Below are 23,380 nucleotides of genomic sequence, written 5' to 3' on the forward strand. Positions count from 1 at the left end.
ACACAAATAGGTACAAACTGCAGCATCCAGGAGCTGTGTGAGGGCACTGCAACCTCAAAGAGCTGATCTCTTGCTGCCAGGACTAATTCAGCTGTCCTCACCAACTGTATGACTGCTCTAATGGAAAGGGGAAAATACTCTCTTAGGAAATGCTGGTGGCCTTCTCGTCTCTTCAGTCTGGGGTTTTTGGAGCAGCACTGTAGTTATCAGGCTGAGAAAAGACTGAAAACACCCAATTCATACCCACGGGCAAACCTTGCACCACAATCACTCGGGTTTGAAGAGCTGAGCTGCTGGTTTAGGGTCTTAGAAACCCTTCATGGGCAATTGGCCTGCCAAGGGGGGGTGTGTAACACACACAAGGAACCTTTCAGTGCATAGAGCTCACCTTAAGCTTGATTAAAAAACTTAAGGCAGTGGGATGTCCTACCCTGCAGTACACCCAGGGTTCCATGCTTTGGATCCTGTCCCTGCTCAGCTCCAGGCAGTGCCCACAGGAATTTGGGCAATATCTTGGCCTTCCTCAGTCATTGATCTTGCAGCTGGTTCAGATCCAGTGCTGGCAATGGCCAGGATGCACAGGGCAGTCATCTGATAAGCAGAGCCTTGCAATGGTCTTGTCATGACTTCAGTGTGTGTCCACGAAGGTTGTTCATCCCACACTGGGACAGGTTGGAGTCAGTCCTGTGAGCCCAGGGTGGGGAGTGGAGCACACACAGTCCCACAGAGCTGCTCTTTGGTTCCTCAGTGCACTGCTTTGTGCTTTTGCATCAGTGCATTTGTAAAACACACCAGCCCATCTGGGAGGTTTCCCCCGTGTGCTCCTGGAAGTGACCTCATTCAGCAGAGAGACACAGTGGGGCTGGGTTTGGAACTGAGCTGACAGAAGCACTGATTTGATCTCCAAGAGCCCTGAATACCTGCTCAGGCAGCTGGAACCCACATGGGTACAACTCCCTGAACTCCTTCACTGAGAGCTGGGGCCTTTCCCACAGAAGGTGCTGCTGAGCTTCTCCCCGCTCCCAGTTCGAGCTGTTGGATTACAGGAGACCTTCAGTGATTTTTCAGGGTTTATTCTGCATGATGGGAAATCAGTTCTGAACAGAGGAGTCAGATTTGTTGCAGGTCTGTGTCCCAGCTGGAAGTTCTCCAAAGTTCAAGAGAGTCTTGGAGGAAAGATTCAATGCATGTAGGGCTCAGGTTCAGTTCTGACTCTGGAACAGCTTCTGCTTCATAACAACAAGGATTCATTTATAAAGGGGCCTACAAATATTAAGAGTATCTCATGGGTGATATATGTTCTTAATTCCTTTAGAAATATCTCCTTTCTTTATCATTCCAAGTGTATACAGGAAAAGGACTGTTCCAACCCAAGGCCCCATATCCAAACACTCCCAAACTTTAGGGTGTTGCACATCTGGATAGCATTTAGTATTAGCATTTAGCCTGGACAAGAATTTACCTACTAATTAATTGGCACCACACCCCTGATGGAGCTGCACCCAACGGGACAGTGTATGGAGACAGGATAACTGCATCCAGCACTTTCTCCACCTACAGTCAGGAGCACACATCAAAACCAGGAAGAACCAGGAATTCCTATGGAGCAGGATCCTGCTGTTGTGCTCCCTGTGCTACAGGGAGCTGGCAGAACTGCCCAAGTTCCTCAGCACTGCTGGCAGAAGCTCCTGTCCTGTGAGCACCTGGAGATGAATTTACAGGGCATCGCTCAGGGAAGGTCTCACCCACAGGAAGCAGTTCCTGGTACTCAGCTTGAATGTTCCCTCATCCCCACAGTTCAAGTGCACTTGGCTCCTCTGCTTAAGGGAGATGTTGAATTTCCACCCCCTCCACCAGGCTGGTGGAACAACCTCTTTGGGAGTGAGATAAATATGCATCTAACAAGCTGCTTTAAAAAATCCTTGGTAGAGGAGAAGGGCGATGAATTAAAGCTCAGGAACAGCAAAACAAGGTAGCTTGAATCTGACACAGAGCCAGGAAATTCACATTTTAGGGCCAGTCATCTACAGGCCTCCTCTTCTCCATGCTGCACACAAGTACCAGCCTTTGCTTGGAGTGTTCAGCCCTTTGGAGTTTATATGATGGAGTTCTTCTTCCCTCTATTTTTTTAATCTTCCCAGAGTGATGTCTATAGGCAGGTAGACAGCTGAGAGTGGATTAGATTCCTTTTTGAAATGCTCCAGAGATTTATTTGCTACCAAATGTGGCTACTGATACTTAACAGACTGTGGTTATTGTTACTGTTATCCCAGTTTGCTGCTGTGACTCCTTAGCGTGGTGCCAACCGGATTATCCCGCTTTTAAAATGCCATTTCAGCTGCTTGAAAAGTCAGTGCAGATAATCCAAGCAGAATGACAAACCTAAAAACTTCTTAAGCCAACTCAGCAAATCCTCAGCTCATCTGACAGGGAGGGACAGCACAAAACGTGGATGGAAGGGAATCAGAGAATTGCTAAGGTTGGAAGAGACCTCTAAGATCATCAAGTCCAACCCCAGTGCAGCACCACCACCATGTTCACCTCTAAACCATGTCCCCAAAACATCCACATGTTTTTTGAACACTTCCAGGCATGGTAACTCTACCACTGTGCCAAGGCTAAACAACTCCTTCTTGTGAAGAAGTTTTTCCCAGTGTCCAATCTAAAACTTCCCCTGGCACAACTTGAGGCCATTTCCTCCCATCCTGTCACTTGGTACCTGGAACAAGAGGCTGACCCCCACCTCACTACAACCTAAATTTGAAGCAACAAGGGTTGCTGACAAAAAGAAACCCCAGTGAATGCTCTGTGGAGGCCACTCCAGCCCTTGCTGACCCACCCTGGAACGTTCTCCAGTCCCTGTCCCTCCTGTCCCTATCCACAAAGCTGACATGGCCTTGCTGGAAGAGGCCCAAGTGCAGCTGGGATTTACAGGCAGGTTACAAAACTGCCTCTGACTGACAGCACCAGGTCTCAGAGCACTGATGAGGTACCAGGGTCTGATATGGTGCTGAATTAACCATGAATTCAGAAGAAAACGGGTTCATGTCAAAGCAAAGCCTGGAACTGTGCCCTCCTTCATTTGTCATCTGCCCTGACTGCTTCTTTTTTCTGGGCTTCAGATCTAGTAGGACTCAAGGCTTTATTTGCCTCCAGGCCTTTCTTTTTTCTCCAAGTGACCTTGTGCTTCAGCTGCAGAGGAGTTCCCAGACACAGGCACAGCCCATCCACTGGAGAGCACAGAGGGGTTTATATTTCCAAATGGATGCATTGCCATCTCACTTCTTCAACCAACATCATCCTTTCCATGTGCACACTCCCTCCCTTCCACCCAGATGTCTCAGGCAGACCCTGAGGCCCCATTCACGCTCCCAAAGATGGAGCTCTTGGCTTTTCCCAAGAAATCCTGGTAGGTTCTTGGAAATTAGGACTGCAGAGCAAAAAGGACTTTTTTTGTTCCATGGAAAGTTGTCAATTTGCCTCTGGTTTCCTAAAGGAGAAATGGAAGAAAAAGGTACTTAATTCTGAAGTTGTCAGAGTGGACAGGAGATCAAGAGCTTCCACCAGCTCTGCTGCAGGGGAAAAGATGGATTGGGATAGAAGGGATGGCTTCCCTCAGGTCTGAGGGGTTCTGCAGTCCAAATGCAGAAGAATCTGACAGAGAAGTTTCTTGCTTCTTCCTCTGAGAATAACAGACTTTCCTGGCTCTCACCTTGGGAAGTCTTTTCCCAGTATCCTATGGAAACAAGTTCTGTGCAGTCATTCTGTGTGTCTGTCGGTCTCCACCCATGTCTCCAGCTCCCAAATAAGCTTTGAACCACTGGCTCCATGCACTGGTTGAGGAATAGAGGCCTCAGAGAGGATTATGGCCCTGATGGTTCCTGGAAAAGGGAAGAGAAAGATTCTCCCATGAAAGGGAGAGCACACATGTAGCGTTTGGATACCAGGGAACCAGGGTCACTGAGGACCTTCCAAACACCCAGCCCTTGCCTTCACAGGCACTGCAGTTCACTACCCCGACCCAGGCCCTCCAGAAAACAACCTGCCTTGCTCCTCATGAAGCCACTCACTCTTTCCCCACCACCTCTGGCATATCCAGCTCACGTTTCCATTTGTTAATCCTGTCCCACAATAGTTCCACGAGGCAGTTCTGCTCTCACAGAAGTGCTTTAGACTTTATTCCAAGGAAACAGGGAGTGATCAGACAGGAGATTCTGGGTCCAGTCAGGGGTCATTCTTCAGGTCTGATCTGCTCATCCACAGAAAGTAGTTTTGTACCAAGGGACAACTTTGCACACTCTCAAAATATCCTGTTTGTGTCTCTGCAGGCACAGTAAAGTGCACTGAATGTTACTGCTGGGGGGTTTGCTCATGGTTTGATATCACAGCACGTGGAGCATCTGGAACAATACTTATGGAAACATTGATAAATGCTGTTTGTTCCTCACCCTCTGCAGAAATTTTTACAAATCTTTGGGTATTGTGCCCTTAACAGACAGAGGGTCAAATGGCAAAGTTAATGGCAGTAGAGTTTGATCAATCAACCTTGAGCTTCCACTGAGCCAGCCAAAGTGCTGCACTCATGTAAACCCTCCTGCAGGTCTTTCAGGAGCTGGATCCACTGTGACAATGAAAGCCTGGCCTGCTGGAGGGGGGATATAGCAGGAATCCTTCAGAGCAGATGATTGGGTGGATATTTCTGATGTTCAGCTCCTTTGCTTGCCGTGTGGCGTGGCTGGGGAGTTGCTGTCAGGGCTGAACCCTCGGCCTGCAGTGCAGGGAGGCAGCACAGCAATGGCAGGGACCACACAAATCAACCCAACTGGCTGTCAGGGAGACATTTCATCACTCTGGGGCTTCAGCACAGCTCTGTGCTGTGGGTCTGTGCCTGTGCACGCGCTCAGGGAGGGGCTGCTGGCTGTGAGACCACCCAGGAGGGAGCAGCTCCTCAGAACTGCTGTGGGGCTGGAGGGCTCTGAAAGATGGGTGTTATTGCCTGGAAATGATGCAGCTCTGAGCTGGCACCTGGGCTGGGATGGGGGGCTTGGTGTGAGGGTTGGTGATGTGACCCCCTGGCTGGCAGGAGGGACTGAGTGGCCATCACACGGCTCCACGCTGGGCTCAGCTGCCCTGGCACTGGGGAGCTGTGCTGTCCCTGCCCTGCACTTTGCCCAGAGCACAACCAACAGCCTGTTTTCTTTTGGTTCCAGGGCAAGCTGGACGCTCTCTGGGTCTTGCTGCGGAAAGGATACGACCGCGTGTCCGTGATGCGCCCTCAGCCAGGAGACAAGGTACTGTGCTCAGAGCATCCCCTCACTGCAGGGAGAAGGAGCATCCCTCTGAAGTTCCCGACTGCCTTGGCATGTGGGGCTGAGGGCAGACACTCAGCACAGCTCAGAAAGTCACCTCTGTCAGCGCTGTGTGTCACTGCAGGTCGTGTGGTTTGGATGATGCAAGTGCAAGTATGAGCTGGGACAGAAATACCCATCCAAGGGCCCAGCACAGTCCTGCTCCTGGGGCACAGAGCTGCTCTCAGGCAGTTACAGAAGGAAGAAGGATGGATAGTACGAGATATTCCTGCATATTTTGATAGGACTCAAGGAAACAGCATGAAGCTGTCAAGGCAGGCTCAGGTTGGATCTCAGGCAAAGGTTCTTCCCCCAGAGGGTGGTGGGCACTGAACAGGCTCCCCAGGGTTTGGTCACAGCCCCAAGGCTGCCAGAGCTCCAGGAGGGTTTGGACAATGCTCTCAAGGGGAGGGTGGGATTGTTGGGTGTCTGTGCAGGGCCAGTTGTATGAATGTCTTGTGCAGTCGGTTCCGCATCTCTGACACAAATCAACGACAGAGCTTGGAGTAGCTTCAGGAATATATTCCTCTCCAAGTGTAAGTAACTGCAGCATTGTGAAGGCTTCAAGAAATTCAACTGCACAGGAAACAGTTTTTGGGTGGAGAATCACAGGTCTGTAACATTTGGCTCCCTGTAAGGAGTTTTACTGAATACGGGCCCAGTGACCCACTGTGAATTAGAAGGTTTAATATTTTATTCCTCCTAGGGGAAGATTTGCTAAAATGCTTTCACTGATCCTGAATTCTGAGAGAAAAGCTGGTAACAAACTTGCAGATTGCTGGTGCCTGGCAACTGTCCCTCAGAAATCAGGGTCTGAAGAAAGCCTATCCTGTGAATCATTTTTTTGACTCAACGAGCTAAAATTATTTGTATGGCAGATGCCACTTCCATTTATGCTGGGGAGAATCAGTTACCAGTGACATATCCCTTGGACACACCACTCTGTGTCCTGCCAAAACAAGCACCAGCAGGGTCAGCCCATACAGGTATTATATGACCCACCCTCAGAGTAAATTAAGCCCTTTATGGCTGAGTTGTGCTAGAAAGGATCTCTGACCTGGTACAACATCATTTAGTGTGCAAGAGGAGCTGGCTGAAAATGGACCCAGGCTTGGAGCTGCTGAAATACCTGTTTCTCTCCAGCTCACTGCTGCGTTTGGGCACTTCCCTGTGCAGATGTGAAGCACTTCCAGACCCTCCTGTAAGGGTAGAGTTGCTCTTGGAACATTTGTTTTCCTTCTATGAGCCTGAGTGTTTGGCTGCTTTGAACAAGCATGTGTTACAGAACATCAGCCCCCTGGCTGTTAATCACTTTCAGATTGCAGTGAGCACTCTGTGTTTATCCCTCTGCAGCAGTGACATAACTCCCAGGTGATGTCACCCCCAACAGCACAGGCAAAACCAGTATGAGAACTCGCTGTAAGGCACTGCAGGGACTTGCATCAGTTTACACAGCTGAAATGGCAGAATTAGGTCGGGTTTTCCGCTTTCTTATTCAGCAAAAATGTGTGGGTTTTGTTTCCCTCTTTCAGATTTAGACTAAGGAGAAGCATCCAGCTTTCAAGCACTGGGTTCAGCTGTGCGATTTCTGACTCATCTCCCATCTTTCTGCAGACATTCCCATCACTTGGATGCTGGTTTAGTCTGTCCTGCCTCCATTTGTAGCCACAGAAAGTGATTTCACTGGGCATCAGGAAGGTTGGCTTTAGAACATTTAGAGGCTCCTGTGCCAGGGACCAGGAATGGATGAGGCAATACTGCTGTAAACTCAACTGCCAGAAACTCAGCTGTGCTTTGGGAGCCAAATTAGTCAAAAAAAAAAAGAAAAGCAAAAGGCTGCAAAAATAGTTGCAAAATCTGCAGCTTGCAGAATGAGGACACTCTCAGCCCTACTGGATCCCTGCCAAAACCCTTCTGTTCTCCTCTGTGCCACTGCTCTTCTAAGAGAAATTGAAATGCCTGTCCAATCTTAGGATACAAAAGCTGCAGGATTCAGGCTGCTCCAAGGCTTGTGGCTTCTCCCAGGTCAGCAAACATCAAATATTATCTCATAAAACACATCACTGCTCTGGTGTGACTGGAAATCCAGGGGGAAGGGCAGTGTTGGACTGATGGGAATGGCAGCGTGGAAACATCTGCCAGTGACTGCCAGTGCCCTCAGAGCAGAGTCCTGGGGCAGAAAGAGCAGTCTGCCTTCCTAGCAAGGCAAAGATACCATGGGAAAGGAGCAATTCCACAGAAAATCCTTCCTGAAATGAAACCTGTGTCTGTAGGACAGTGCTGAGAAAGAAAAGGAGCAAATGTTGCACTGAAATGATGGGAAATTTCCACCCGTGCAAACGTGGCCAGAATTCCCTGCCCGGGAAGTCAGGGCTGGGGTGGGTGGGCTTGGATCCAATCCCTGCCATCAGCTGGGAGACTTCCACCAGAATCACAGTGAGAGGGTCTCTGGATTGCACATAAACACACAGTGGATGTCTGATAATGTAAGTTTAGTGCTGTGTCCATCATTTCCTTCCTCCAACCCAGGACATGGTTCTGGGAACCTCTCCGGCTGGGAACAGCTTTGCTTCGCTCTCCAAAGTCAGGACCACTTTTGTGGTGGTTGTATGGCCTAGGCACTGGGTTCCTTGGCAGGAACATCTATTTACAGGGCTGGTCAGGTCCCAGGGATGCAGCCAATGGTGGTGTGTGGGATGGCTGACAGGAACTGGGGGAGGTGTGTTCTGGCACAGGGCTCTGAGGTCGGGCACGACACCTGCCTGGCCTGACCTGCAGACAGGATGTTTCCAACAGGTTCAGATGTTCCTGGTGCAGGGGATGCTGAGGGACAGCGTGTGGAGGACAGTCACACCCAGGCAGCCCTGCACATGCACACACAGGCTCCTGGATGCTCATCCTGCTGCTCCTGGTGCAGGGGTAGAGCTGTAAAAGCCATTTTGGAAGTGGTGAGCCCAGACAGAAATTCCTCTGTCCTGTCCATGAGATTCCATGCAGCTCTGTTGGATCAGGGGCACAACAAGGACAGGCTTGGCCCTCCCCAGGCTGCCAAACCTTCAGCAGTGTCTGTGGGCTCTCAGAGGTGCCCACTGGCAGGTTTGGATTTGATCCTGTTCTGCTGGGAAGCACAGCTAAAGGAATGCTCTCCCCAGCCTGGCAGCAAAGGGGCCCCCAAAGCTGGTTGTGAACTCCCAGCCAGTGGTGTGTTTTAAAGTGGAGGCACAGATGGTTTGGAACTCCAGCCCTGGTGCCCAGAGCAGACCCAGCCCTGCTGGTCTCAGAGGGTACAAAGCTGCAGGACTTGCTGCACTGGGCAGGGCAGCTCCAGTTTTCCAGCTTTTTCTGTCTGCTCTCCTCTCCTCTCTCAGGGTGCTGCAGGGCCCAGGTCCCCCATCACTGCCATCCCAGCTCCCCTCAGCAATGCTCTGGTTTGTGTCCCAGGGCAGTTCCAGACTAACCAGCCCCGTCTCGGTCAGACCGTGCGGCCGCTCCAGGGGAATCCACGGCACAAGCTGAGCAAACACCTCAGACTCACTCAGCTCAAACCAGCAGCCCACACTGCCAGCTGTGGGCATGCCCTGGGAATGAGAGAGACAGGGATTAGGGAAGCATCCCCCAGGAACCAGCAGCCTCAAACAGAGCCACCGGATCGAACGCCCACCACACGGAGCATCCTCAGGTTGGATAAATATCCAAACCCTCGCAGGCAAACTTTATGGCTAGTGAAGAGGAGCTTGAAATTTGCAGACAGGGGCCTTTGACCATGTGATATTCCTAAAAGCTACAAGGAGGAACTGTTTTGATGGCAGTTTGTACCTCCTTCCTTCTCTTCTCTTTCCTGAACAAAGGGAAGCAGATTTCAGACTTAGTGTTGTCGAATGGGCTCCTTAATTCACCCACCGATCAAGATAAAAAAAGTGAAGCCAGATGAAAAAATAACTGAAAGGCATCTCTGTTTGCTTTGGAGCCTGGAAAGGAGCTGGACTGAATCCCAGGGTTACATCATTTTCATATATAAGCAATCCCTTGCTATAATCAGTGGCTGTGTCCCCTGCCAGCACATGAGCTGAGCTGCTCCGAAGATTCCTTGCACAGAATGACACACGGATTCCACCTCAAACCCCACACTGAGTAATTGTTGCTGCTTATCTGCTGCAGCCCACACGACTTCCAGGGATCCATTGATTTGCCAGGAAAGGTGTCCCCTGCCCTGGGGGTCCCATCAGTCTGTAACCAGGCAGTGCTGCAAGGGCAGGGACTAAACATTTGCAGTTTATATTCATTGCAGTGGATAGTGGGGGGGCTGAAGATTCCAGTCCTCCTCCTCCTCCCTGTGGCCTCAGACAGTCCCTTGTCTTTGCCTCTTGGCTGTTTGTGCCCTGAACCTGTGAATGAAGGTGGAGGCACTGTGGGGCTGTTCCCTCACTGCAACAGGAGAAGGATCCCTCAGTTATGGGATCACTGAGCAGGGAGTGGTGGAGCAGGGCTGGATGGTGGTGGAGACAGAGCTGAGACCTCTCCAAAAACTGCCAGAAGGGAAGGGATCCCTGTCCAGAGCATGGCAGCAGCCTGAGCCACAGCTCCTGGAAAGCTCCAGCAGCTGGAGAGCCCATCATCACACAGCAACCCCTGGGGGTGCCTGGCAGGAGCAGATGTGGAGCAACCCTTGGTCTGCCCTGCAGAAGGGTTTTAACAAGGCACCTTCGATCCCAGAAGCGCTGAGGTGCACGAAAAGGTGGTGACATTGTGGGTTTTTTGGAGACAGACCTGGGGGCAGATGGTCTGGGGTTACCAACAGACACAGATGGTTCCAATAAGGCGAGGCAGTGAGAGTCACACGGGATTCCTGTGGGCTTCTCACATTTTCGAGAGACGAGGTTTGCGTTCTTGTCGGCATTAATGAGGTTATTTTTGTGTTGGAAACATCATCGGATGGGGTGATGTAAAAATATATATACATTTTTTAGAGAATTTAGCATTTTTACAGTGGAGCACAGGAACGCTTATTTGTGCAAATTGCTCACAGGACCCAGACAACTCTTGTCTCTTTGGTGTATCAGTTGCATTTCCTTCTTAAACATTGTTCTGTCAGGAATTTATGGGATTGTTGAAATGTGTTTCAAGCTCAGACTTGGCCAGGAACCCCTCAATCAGGGAGCAAATTGTATTTTATTTATTATTGCATTAATTGCATTTTTGTTTTGTGTCTGTATAGATAAATATAGATACAGAAGGGCATAAAGGTGGAGAAAAAGTACAACAAGCCCATGTGTAATTATGTGCAAAGATGTATCCTACCTAAATTAATGAAGGTGCAGGGAGAGGGGCTTTTTCCAGAACCAGCATGGTTGGAATCACATAAAACTGATACTGTGTTGGATCTCAGTGACAGGTCTCTGGTACAGATTGGGGTGAATTGTGGTGAGAGGGCAAGGCCACAAAACACATGAAAATGTGCCCATTAAAGTAATCACAGTTGCTCTTTTACTGGGAAAGGAAGAATATGTGTGTGCATGTGCTGACATAAAAATTGGTCTTAATATAAACAGAACGGTCAGAGTATGAAATAAGACCCATTTACAGCTAAACTGTGTGACCCTTCACTGCAGAAGAGCACTGTGGAGATGGATAGCCCTGTTAATTGCATCCTGCTATTGTAATTCCAGATCTGAGATGCCCAAAAGAGCTGCAGGTTTGTGGGCAGCTTTGGGTGCTAAACTGGGAGTCAAAGCCTGGAGATGTCTCTGCCACTGTCACACAGGGTGACCTTGACCAAGCCACTTAAATCACCTTCCATTTCCCAGAGGCTTTCCTGTCCTTTCCCCAGCTGAGTGGGTGACCACTATTGTGCCTAAAATACTCAGAGGGCAGTAAAACCCAGCCTGAATCATTGCCACGTGACAGTAAAATTCCCTTCTTCTCTGTCCCTTCTTACGTCTTTTAATAACCTTCAATCTGCTTCAACTGGGAGTTTCACAGGGGAGATCAGCACTGGCTGCTGCACCATCTGAGGAATGGGAATGATTCTTTATTTCTGGCAAAGTTCAAACTCCCAGAAACCCAAATCTCCTTTCCCTGTCTGGTGCAGAGTGCTGTGTGCTTGCAGAGACCGAGCTGGGGAATAACTCACTGGGAATAACTCACTGGGGAATAACTCACTGGGGAATAACTCACTGGGGAATAACTCACTGGGAATAACTCGCTGTCTCTCACTTCCCACACGGTGCTGAAATGGAAGGAGGTGAAATCCAGGCTGAGAGGAGTGGGACAGTGCTGCCACATAGCCTGGGGCCTCTCTTGGTGGTTGTAGTGGTGTGATCTTGTGCTCCAGGCCTCAGCTTCCACCAAATCCAGCGAGCCAGGGTGTAAAATCAAACTAAAACCTTGGCCTCGTCCGAGGAAAGGGGCAGGAGCAAATACAGGGAATTGCAGTGAGAAACACTGGGACAATGTGCTGGTGCTGATTCTCATGAGCACTAAACAGGGGATCTACCAGACCAGCTGGAATGTTCTGTTAATGTAGTTCAAATCCTCCTTTAACCACAAGGAACAGCTTTTCTTGCTGGTTCATTCTCCCTCAGCACAGTTTCCATGCGCCTTCCAAAGAAGAAATTAGGAAGAATTTCCTCCCTGTGAGGGTGGGGAGGGGCTGGGATGGAATTCCCAGAGAAGCTGTGGCTGCCCCTGGATCCCTGGGAGTGTCCAAGACCAGGTTGGAGCAACCTGGGCTGGTGGAAGGTGTCCCTGCCATGGCAGGGGCTGGCACTGGCTGGGCTTTAAAGTTCCTTCCAAGCCAGCCCATTCCATGGCTCCAAGAAGCAGCAGCGTGGAATTCCAGCCAAAACTGCACTGTGTGTGTGTTTATGTGAGTTAGAGCCCCCAGCAGGCACTGCCTCTGGAGGTTGGGCTGCAGGAGGGGGAGTGCCAAAGCCTTGCAGGGTCAGAGCAGTGCTCCCCTGGACCAGGGGACCTTCAGGACCATCTAACTGGGCAAAACTTGCAGGATATATTTCTGTTTGCCACAGGACAGGTGTCTTGGTGCAAGCACACAGATTAGGGGGTGTTTCTCCAGCTGACTCAGTGCCACCTCCCCTCCTCATACAAAGGCAGGTGCTTGTGTTTCCACTCTGGTTCCTCTTCCCCTCCCACCCTCCTTAGCCCCAGGCTCTTTGCTCCTCTGAGAATCTGCATAAAACAGGGTTTGTCCAGGTTTTAGTGCAGCACTGAAGCCATCACAAGGGGTTTTACAAGCTGAGCTTTTACTGCAAAGGATGATTTGGACCGAGACAAGAACTCAGCCTGGGTAATGTTGACTTGAGGTTTCCAGAGCAGTGAGGGCTGGGCAGGCTCTGCTCAGGGGATGTTCCTGTGTGGGGCTCATGGAAAGGGCAGCCTTTGGTGTAACGAGCTGAGAAAGGAGAGGGGTTCCTCCTTTGTTTTAAAGAGCAAAACAAGCCAGTGGAACACCCCAGTTCAGACTTTCCTCTGCGTGGAGTGAGTAGTTCTGCAGCTGTGGGTAAATGAAATAAGTGTTGGAGTTAAACCCTTCCTGGAGGTAGTTCTGTGCTGTGGGGGTGGAATTGCAGGACCCAGGAGACCAGATGCAGAAGAGTGTCCAGGTGTGTGAATTCTCACAGAAAACACTGCAGTAGGTGGTTTGGTTCTCTTAGAATTCAGAGAGTTGCAGAGAGAATGTCCAGGAAACCCATCCCTCCCATGCCTGTTTGTTGCTGAGGGAATGTTGATGCTTGCATTTGTGTTGTGCTTCCCTCCTGCAGCTTCCAGCAGTGGGCTGGACTTGCTCTCCTGATCCTTATGGGAAAGCCAGGTCATTGTTTCCTGTGGGATTGCAATGAATTCCTGAAAATAAGCAGCAGCCCCAGCTGAAAAAACTTGGACTGTGCCTGGGTCCATCTGCTCTGAGAAGTTGTGAGGGGAACCCTGGGTCTTACATCAGCAACCAAGGGCTTGCCAGGCACACAAACCCACCCCCAAAGCAAGGTACCAGACCAGCAGATGCTTTACCTGTAATCCAAGACTTAAACTAGAGCCCAGTTCAATCCATGGATTTCTCCAGTCAGACCCCCAACCTGGGTGTGAAAGCAAGAAGTACCTGCAGGACCCTGGGCAAATACCCTGCACCAAGTGTGAAAACAGCTGTGGCTGTTTGTTCATAACTGGATACTGAGGAGCAAATTCTGCCCCACAAACCTCCAGTGAGTTCAGTGAAAGGCATGGAATGTGTTTTATTAGAGAGTAGCCCCGCTGAGGGGTGATGTGGGGATGGCCACAGGTATTATTGATTAACAGGGAACATCACAGGGCACCCCAGCAAAATCTGCCATCCTGGAAACTCCCCTGGGTCCTCCCTTGTTTTCAGTTAGGAGCCCCTTTTCGAGGTGAGGAAATTCAGATAGAAAGTAATTGTCTGATTTCAGTGTCAGGAATAGAAACCTCCCCCTGAAACAAAGCACAGAAACCACAGGAGATCCAGTTTCAAACCCCCCTCCCTTGAACACCAGACTGAGAGCAAAACCAGCCGTGCAGACCCCCGAGTCACCCCACACCCCATGTCACTGCTTGCCTGAGGGTTCCTCTCCCCCTGCAGACTGGAAGCCACACAGGCACCGACAGGGAGCTGCTGTTTAACCCATCGTTGAGCCCCAGCTCGGGCTTTGTGGTGAGGAGGAGCCTGGGAACCCTTTCCACACACACACTGCTGCAGCGTGGTTTTCCACTAGCAGCCATGGAAAAGTTAACCTAAACATCAGCTCTTTTTCCTGGAACTGGCAGCTCCAAAGCCAAAAGCCTGGAGATCTGCTCACCAGGCTGCTCGGGGCTGGGAGAACAAAGCCAAGCTGGCCCTTGAGCTGGGCAGCCTCTTGGTGAGACAGGGAGAACCCAGATCCTAAAGGGAGAGAATCCCAGTCAAACCTTGATCCGGGGCAAAACTCATCCCAGACAGAATCACAAAGTTGTGCCTTTAGGACTGATGTCAGGATCCAAGGCAAATCCAGCAAACAGGGGTTGCAGAGATGGGAATTATTTCTCACTAAGCCCTGGCAGGACAATGTTCAGTGGACAATTAATTCCCATTTTCATTAGCACTGCACAGGGTCATTGTCCTGAGTCATGTAATGTGAAAACAGCCATCAAGTTGTGTTCATCTCACGTTCACATCGTGGAAGATCCTGTCCTGAGTCATGCCCTGCCTTCTTTGCCCAAAGATAAATTGCAGCCAGAAGGATCCTCCTCAGATCACTGATTTCTGGAGGCTGCAAGGCTCTCTCTGCCTCTCCAGAGGGATGTTTACCACTGCCCTCGATGAGTTGTTCCAGTTATTGCTGCCAAAAGACTGTGTTTCCTTTTTCATTTGAGTTTTTCTCTCTTTTCCTCATACCCAGTAGGTTTTGTTATTCAACCCCCAGCAGAAAGGTCAGAGCCTGGTGTGAGGTGTGCCTTTGATGTGTCACCCAGGCTCTGTCCAACACCAGCTCCCTCCTTCCAGAAAGACAGCGGGAAGAATGAGCAGATCTTCCTGGAAATGACACCCATCCCACAGCACAGATGAGCCAAACCCAGCTCCTGCAGAAGCAATCAGGCCTGTTGCTGATATGCACATGCCCACTCCTCCTGAACTCTGGCAGGGGCCAGAGATGGAGACTATTCAGCTCATTCCCACGCTCGGATTTGGCTGCATCGTCTTGTTTCACTTTTTTTTTGGAGGAGTTTGCTCTGATTGTTCCCTTTCCACTTGGTTCCCCAGCTGCTCCAGTCCTGCACAGTGTGGTCAGAGATCTCCAGCCCCAGCTGGCAGAGCAGTGGGTGTTTTCAGGGCTGTGGCAGGTCTGGAGGGCTGGGCACAGATGGGAAGTGATGAGTCAGCTCAGGAGCAGGGTTTGAATGGGAGGTTGAAGTGGCAGAACCTCTGTGGGCCCTCAGATGCACAGGGGATGTCCACAGGTGTGGACATGGGGGGCTTTGGTCACAAGCCAGTGTGACTGAACTGGTGCCCTAAATAAGCTCTTCATTATTTCTAATTCTTTAATGGGTTCCTGTGTTCTTCAACAAGTGCAGCTTTTGGGTTGCTTGAACAGAACAGGATCATACAAACACAAATGTTGCTTTAACATCTGGATAGATCAAACCATAACAAGGCATCAAGGAAAGTGGGTTTCCCCTGCTGAATTCAGGCAGGGTGCTTGTCTGCAGTGTGGGAAAGTGCCTCTGGTACAACTGGAGTTCAGTGGCCATGTGTAATTAGTTACTTGCCACTACTTTTGGTAAGTTTATCTTTCTCATTTGGGGTAAATCCCCAAACCTCCTCACTGGCTTCAGCACAAAACACCACTTTGTACCTCTCTATTGCTGGGTGTAAAAATTCAAATCCAGCATGGCTACACCCAACAGAAAACTCTGCTTTTCTGGTACTGGGACCCAAGAGAAAACTGGGGATCCTGCTCCAAATGTTCTCACACTGCAGTCCTTTTCACTGGCTCTTTTAAGATAAACCAGAACACCCACAGCTTTCAGTGCTGCCTCTGCAATAAGAGACCAGGTTATTAGAACCCCTCTGGGGTGATGACCTATAAATCTTCCTCTTAATCTGGGAGACAAGAGCTCAAGTCTGCAGTTTATTGTTTATGGAGTGGCCGAGGTGGCAGGAGTACCTTGGGAAGGCAGGTTTACGAGCAAGGCTGAGCTCTGAGCTCTGGCTTTAGTAACGAGCTGCAGATGGGCCTGGGTTGGTTGCAGTGATGTTTTATCACGGAATGAGGCAGTTCGAATGGTTGGTTGGTGACTCAGAGACCCGAAGGTAGCCGGGGAATGAGCCTCTTGCTGCGGGAGGCAGCAATTGCTGGCAGTGCCAGGCACACTCCACACAGGCTGAGCTCACACGGGGCTGCCTGACAAAGCCCAGGAGCGAGTTAACAGTTTCCTAAAACTGTCTTCCAGCCCCGCCTCGAGTGATTTAAAAGGCAGCAGGCTGCCAGCTCGGGTTTCTTTCGAGCTCACACAATCCTACCGTGTCATAGAAGCTGCCTGGGAACCTGGGGTGAGCTTGGCAGGGCTTTGGAGCAGCAAAACCACCTGGAGACCCCCGAGCTGCCCCCGCAGTGCTGATCCCGAGGGGCAGAACGCCGGGGGGAGGCAGATGGGGATTAAATTCAGGGCCATTCTCACCCCGGTCTTGTAGCACCTTTGTCCGGGCACAAAGGGACGCATCTTGGGCGAGAGGTTTGCAAAGTGCCCTGTGCAAGGACTGCTTTCCCAGGAGAGGATCCACTCCACGTTGGCTCTGGGCAGTCTTTTCACCTGGAGCCACAGGAGAGGAGCGAGAGCTACCTGTGCTGGTTGGCTCTGCAGACAGACAGACAGACAGACAGTCCCTGCCTCCCCTCCCCGTGGGCTCAGAGCTGCTCTCAGACCCTCTGTGACTCCCCACTCCGTTCCTCCTCCTCTCCCCACTCATCACCTCACGCATCTGGGGGAGTTTCATGCCTGGACCGGGTTCAAACCATCCCTGGGATCCCTGGGAGGGGGATCTGCCTCCAAAAACTGTGTTGGTTTCTCACCTCATGGATGTGCTTTGCCCTTGTAGTAGCTGCAGTTTGGCAGATCCTGTCTTTGCAGGCACCAGTGTAACTCTCATATTTATTTAATATATTTAATGGTTGCCTGTTACTTAATTGCCCAGTATGTCCTCAAGTTTTCGTGCATGCTCGAGTCAGAATCAGGTTTCAAATCACAGGCTAATTATTAAATTTCATTTCTCTCTCTTTTCCTTCTTCTCTTTCTCTTCTCTTTTTTTGCTGTATTTCTTTTTATTTCTCTCTCCTCTTTTTCATAACAACAGGGTAAACCAGGATATTGTTTATGGAAAGCCTGAATTACCAATGACCCATACAAAACAACATTAAGGATCATATCTTTTCCAGGGCCTCTCTTTAAACCAGGCAAAAGAAGCCAGTCCCAGTGTTTTATGGTCTTTAAATGATATTTAAATGATATTTTTCCAGGTATTAATTCCAGCTTGATAGGAAACCAGAAAAAAAAACAAACAAAAACAAAAAAACAAACAAACAAAAAAAAAACCAAAAAAAAAAAAAACCAACCAGAAACATTTTTCATCTTTGCTTCAGAAAAAATGTCTTTGCTAAAGAGAGATCTCCTGAGTCCCGTGGAGGGCACATCCCTGCTCTGGGACCCACTGCCCTTTGCTAAATCCCCTCTTTGCTGTGCCATGTGTGAGCCTGTTCCTCACCAGCTGGAACCACGGAGAGCAGGGCTGGGATGGAACAAAGGAAAAAGCTTTGCCCTGGTTTGAGCCCTGCTGGGATGGGGGCCAGAGGGCTGGCTGGTCAGGGAGAGAAGAAATCCTGCAGCATCCCAGGGGGAGGGTCCATCCTTCCCGAGGCTGGGTGGGGCACCCTGGATCCCAGGCAGTGTCTGTGCAGGTCCCAGTGTGGTGCTCTAAGTGACAGTCCATCCCCCTGATAGTTTGCAGACTCAGTCCAAGGCAGAAGGAGAGGCAGGAGGGGGTGGGAAGTGGCTTGGACGAGGCTGTGGAGCCCCTAGGAAATGCCACAGCTTGGCTGAGGCATCTGCTGCTCCCAGCACCTCTGCCCCCACATCCCTGTCAGGCACAAACACTCCTGGACAGCAGCCCCCACCCTGAGCCACAGCTTCTGCAGGCTCATGTCCCAAACCCCCACATCCCAGCCTGCCCTCCCAGCCCTGGCAGGGCTCCTCAGTCAGCCAGATGGGAAGGACAGAAGGAAAAGCCTGGACCAAGTGTGCAACCCTAGAGCATCACAGGACAGGGGCCGTGGTCAGAGGAGACACCACGGGCAGAGGGACGGGACACAGGAGACAGAGGAGAAACAGCCCCCATGGTCCTGTGTCCATGGGCACACACAGCAGTGTCCATGGGCACACACAGCTGCTCTCCAGAAAAAACAACCAAAAATGTGAGGCGTGAGCTGCCCGTGCTGATTTTGCTGATCCCACTAAATTTCGGATCGAATAGCGTCTCCATGTTGCTTCAGTTGTCTCTTCTGAGGCACAGCTGGGACTCTCCATCCCCCTGAAGGGTTGTGGCTGCTCAGAGGGAAATAAAGCTCGGCCAGGGCATTGGACACAGCAGCCTTTTAATATCCAGCCTGTCCCTACGTTCGTACATCCTGGATCTCCAGCTTCTGTCTCCCTGCTAGAAAGATTCAGAACTGGCTCCTCATTCTCAAAGCTCTGGTACAACCTGGTTAAGGAGTTTTTTCTCCTGGGATTAAAGGTGACTTTCTGTTGAAGGATGCAAGGTAGCACTGAGTGGAAATGGGTTCATTTCCTGCCTCCTGGGTATTCTGACACCGTCTTCCACATCCACCCCATCTAAATTTGGACACCTAAAGGAGGTGATGAGCCTTGGTGGGGAGCCAAGAGGGGCTGCTGACTGGTGGTCATTGAGACCCTCATAAAATCCCAGCTCTGGGAAGGTCCCTGTGATCCCTGTGGTCCCTGTCCCACTGATTGTAGAGAGATTCTCTTCCTGTAGTGCCTCAGACACTCCCACTGGTTTTGCATCCAGACCACAAGGCTGACCAAGGCATTTGGGCCCCTTTATTTAGAGGATCTGTCAGTGCCACATCAAATTCTACTATCTGTGGGATGGACAGAACTGTGCTGGCAATGGGGAGCCCTGGAAAACCTTGGGTGGGTGGGTGATGAGCCACCCAACCTGCTCTTCATCCAGACCATTCTCCAGATCAAACAGCTCTGGCTGGAGCAGGTCAGGGGTGCTGATGGTTTATTTTCCTCCTGCAATTCACGTACAAAGCCCAGCTGTGAGTCAGGCCCCCCTTTGGGTGAGTGCAGGTGGGAAGACATGTCTGACACACGTTTCAGTCCTTGAGAGCTTGAGGGTTAAACTGTTTGTCTCACACTCTGCTGGCACGACCTCTGTTATCATATTGCTACATACAAGGGGGTTAACATCCACCTCCTTGGTGAAAGGAGCTCTCTCCCTCCGGGATCTGCTTTGCATTTGTACCCAGGGCACCAGCAAAACTTTTCCTGCCCCCCATGCAAGGGCACAGTGATTTGTTTCCTGGACATCCCCTTGTCATTCAGTCTGACAGCTCTCCCAGAGGAGCTCTTGGCCTCCCCATCTCCTCTGAGGCAGCGGAGCTGCCAGAGTCCATCTCAGTCCATCTGGGCTGAGGAGCTCTCTCTGGCTTCTCCCCATCTGGGTGAGAGGAAAGTCAAGAGATGAAAGCCCAGAGCTCCCTGGGTCTGGCAGATCTCGTGAAGGGAGGGGGGAGCCTGCACTGTGTCCCTGCCCCCCACACGTGCTGGGTGCCCTGCAGATCCCACTGCACAGGAGGAGAACCAGACAGGTCACTGTCAGTTCAGGGCAGCACAGCTGAGCTGGGAGCAAAGGAAATGGGAGGAGACAGGGATTGGCACGTGGGAGCTGAGGGGAAAAGCACATCCATCCTGTGTTAGGGAATGGTTTGAACTCTGGAGTGAGACCAGCATCAAGCACGGGGCAGTGGGGCACAAGGAGGTGATGCTCCGTGCTGAGATTATCAGTAAATGCTTTGGGACAGGCCTGCTGGGTGAGGCAAATCTGGACCTGAGACAAGTGGGTCAGGTCTGGCTCTGCTGTCTGTAGCCCTGTGCTGTCTCTGCTGTGCATGTGAGCAGCCTGTGCTCAGACTCCAGCCCAGCTGCTCGCCCAGCCCAGCACGTGCACAGGCCCCTGTTTGAGAGGTTGGCAAGGACAGGGGAGAATCAATCCCATTTGAAAAGAGAACTCTGTCACTGCAAAGCAACCCTGTTCCTGCAGAAAGGGTCATCTCTGGTCGTGGATATCAGAGCAGCTGGGGAACAGGGGCTCACTGGGTCATAGCTGACTGCAACCAGTAACAAGTCAAATCTTTGCCAGTGCCCAGGATGCTCCTTTACCCTTCTGAACCGTGCCCTGAGCACAAGATGGCTTGTAGTCCTCAGGCCCTGCCCCAACCCCAAACCCAAAGGTTTCTGAGCCTCTCATCATCCTCCTGAATGCTCTCAGGGCGGTGCTCAGTCCCACTTGGACCTGCAGCTCCATAACCTCACTGCCAGACCATGCAGACAGAGCATCTCTCCACACAAAAAACAACTGCAGCTTTTTGCTCTCTGGCCACAGTTTCTGACTTGTGCTGCTTTTTGTTCGGGTTTATTTTAGTCTCATCATAAATAAAGAAAACAAAACTAGTGCAAAAAATGTTCTGAAACGACTAAAGTTGCGTGGCAGGAGATGTGGCACTGGAACAAGGAAAACATTCTCATGATTTTTGGGGTTTTTTTCTGAGTAGAACTGGTTAATGTCGGGTTCAGAGTTTGCCTCACTCAGCAGGCCTGTCCCACAGTATTTACTTAAAATCTCAGCAAAGTGCATTAAAACAAATGTTAAAGCAGAGACAGGAGCCCAGGGAGAGAGCAGATGGGGCCGGGGGTGCTCTGGGATGGGGCAGGGAGTGCTCATTGCAGGCTGTGCCCTGCCCTGCCTTGGGCAGCACTGCAGATGGAGGGGGTGTGGAGGGTTCCTGCTCCCTCTGTCACTTCGTTTGGCGTTGGCATTTTGTCCTGTGCAAGGGCTGGAGAGGATTTAAATGATTGATGTCGTTACCCCAACAAATCTACTGCAGCCTGCAGGGGCTCAGTGCTCCATTTGGCATTTTTTCCACCAGCAAAAACATTTACTTTGGGAGAGGAAAGAGGAAAACAGAGAAAATAAGCCCGTGTTCGCAAGTCCAAAAAATAAAGAATGGACTCAGAAATCCTCTGGTGCCTTTTAGGATGATTTCATATCTAAAGGAATGAATCCATAATACAATAGTGCTGATTCTGACATTCGAGTATTTACAGTTGGATCTTTTGCAGGTGGAACTTTGGAGGGAAAAAAAAAAAAAGGAAAAAAGAAAAAAAAAAGAACAGCTCAGAGGGCAAAGGTTTTGTTTAAAAATGTACAACAAACTGTAGCTTAGCAGCGAAGAGTGAGAAAAGCAGTTTATTGGCTTCTCACAAGCACTTGAGTATCAAGACATCCCGAGGAGGGATGGATGCATTTCAGGAAAAATTCTGAGCAAGAAACTGTCTTTGTTAAATGAACCTTCCCTTTTTTCTGGCTGGTAAATGGTAGAAAGGGACACCAAAGCCAAGTGTCTGGAGGAGAGAGAGGCTCCAAAGGGGCAAAGCCCAGATTTTGTTCTGTTGGAAGAGGCATCTGTGGATGCAGGGACAGACCATGGGCTGTGCAGGCTCCAGTGCCAGCTCTGAAACACAGGAGTGGGGACAAGGACGAGGGGGGATGGCCTTAAGCTGGTGGAGGGCAGGTTTATACAGGATATTAAGGCAAACTTCTTTACTCAGTGGATGGGCAGGCCCTGGCACAGCTTGCCCAGAGAAGCTGTGGCTGCCCCAGCCCTGGAAGTGTCCAAGGCCAGGTTGGAGCAACCTGGGACAGTGGAAGGTGTCCCTGCCCATGGCAGAGGGTGGGACAGGGTGGGGTTTAAGGTCCTTCCAATTCAGACCATTCCCTGATTCTGTGGTAAAGGCTCTTGCAGCGTCAGCAGGACCTGGAGTGCCCAGTGCTCTGCTGGGAAGGTCCTGGAGCTGCAGAGCAGCGGGGGAGGTTTCATCCTCCCCCTGTGAGGGACTGAGGGGCAGGGGCTGTGCCCGGAGCTCTGGGGGCAGGTTTGGGCACAGCCTGGAGGTGGCTGAGCTGGGCTGTGTCCCCTGGGTTGGTAACTCTGCTTCCCCTGTCCTTTCGTTTCAGGGCCGCTGCATCAACTTCACCAGAGTGAAGAACACCGAGTCTCCCCCCAAGTACCCCCTCAACAACTCGTACCCCCCTCAGCTCCCCCAGCCCCCATCTACACCCCCGCCCCCAGCCCCCATCTACACCCCCCTCCTCCCAGCTCCCCACCCCCACCCCCTCCCCATCCTCCACGCTCCCCCGCTGCCCCCCGCCCCAGGCCCCCAAACCGGGCCCCCCTCCTCCCGGCCCCCCTCGCCCCACAGTCTAAGGGGGGGGGTCTGCCTTGCTCCCCTCTCTTCCACGAGTGTCCCAGAGGCTCTTTCAGCAGTACTGTATCACATCCACCCTGGGGGGAAGGGGGCAGAGGAAGCCGGAGCGTCCTTGGAATGGGTGACAGCAGAACCAACCACTTCGTAGTCGTCTTTGTCCTTTCGTTTTCTTTTGTTTTGTGACTCCCCTGTGCATCGGTGCCACCAAACTATCGCAGCAAGACGGGCCGAGAGACTGCAGGAGGGGGGACAAACAGCCCTGAGCTCCATCCCAGCGAGCCTCTCCCCGCTCTTGGTCCCCCCTGGGCCTTTACCATGGTGATTCCAGGACACATTCTGGAAAAAAAGGAGTGGATAACCAGGAGTGAACTCTTTAGAGAGGAGATTGTCCCCGGGGGAGGACTGCAAAAGACTCCTCCAAGTGCAGACATCCCAGCCAGCGACCTGGAGACAGCTGCACAAACGTCCTGGGACAAGGCTGGATGTGTGGCAGGACACCAACCACCACCTCCTGCTCCTGTGCCAGCTGCCAAGGGAGTGGTGACAGCAGCAGCTCTGAGCACAGGAACCCTCCCAGAGTGGGGGGATCACTGGCAGGCAGCTGTTCCATGGACTGGAGGAGACGGGAAAGTATTGCCATCTCAGAGGGTCTGGAGAGGAGAAGGGGTAGGTCTCTGGGGTGTGGATCCGAGGATGTTGGTATGTGGAAGTGCAGGTGGATGGAAATGGAGCGGAACAAGGAGAAATGAATTACGCGGGGAAAATAAAGCGGTCAGGGTGTCACAAAGCCGTGACCCCATCCCTGAGGACATGGAATAGCTGGGGGCAGGTCAGCCTTCAGTGCTGCCAGTGGGACAGAGGAGGTGGTGAGCATTGAGGAATCTGGGAAAGGTAAGGTTGGCAGGAAAAACTTTGCTTTCAGTGTGGACAATTACGTGCATCCCGTCGATCACCCCGCAGTT

At 51.2% G+C, this 23,380-nt stretch overlaps 1 protein-coding gene across 1 annotated transcript in view; it reads left to right on the top strand.

The window, feature by feature from the left end:
* ANTXR1 (ANTXR cell adhesion molecule 1) overlaps nt 1-22,417 on the top strand; it is an 89,251-nt gene extending 66,834 nt beyond the window's left edge. Inside the window, 3 exon segments of the mRNA XM_050334419.1 lie at nt 5,211-5,291; nt 22,168-22,322; nt 22,324-22,417. Coding sequence (XP_050190376.1) covers nt 5,211-5,291; nt 22,168-22,322; nt 22,324-22,417 — 330 coding nt within the window.
* Nucleotides 22,418-23,380: the final 963 nt, after the last annotated feature.

This window comes from Myiozetetes cayanensis, unplaced genomic scaffold, assembly GCF_022539395.1.
Source record: "Myiozetetes cayanensis isolate MyiCay16 unplaced genomic scaffold, myiCay2020 scf53, whole genome shotgun sequence".
In the NCBI taxonomy this organism is placed as follows: domain Eukaryota; kingdom Metazoa; phylum Chordata; class Aves; order Passeriformes; family Tyrannidae; genus Myiozetetes; species Myiozetetes cayanensis.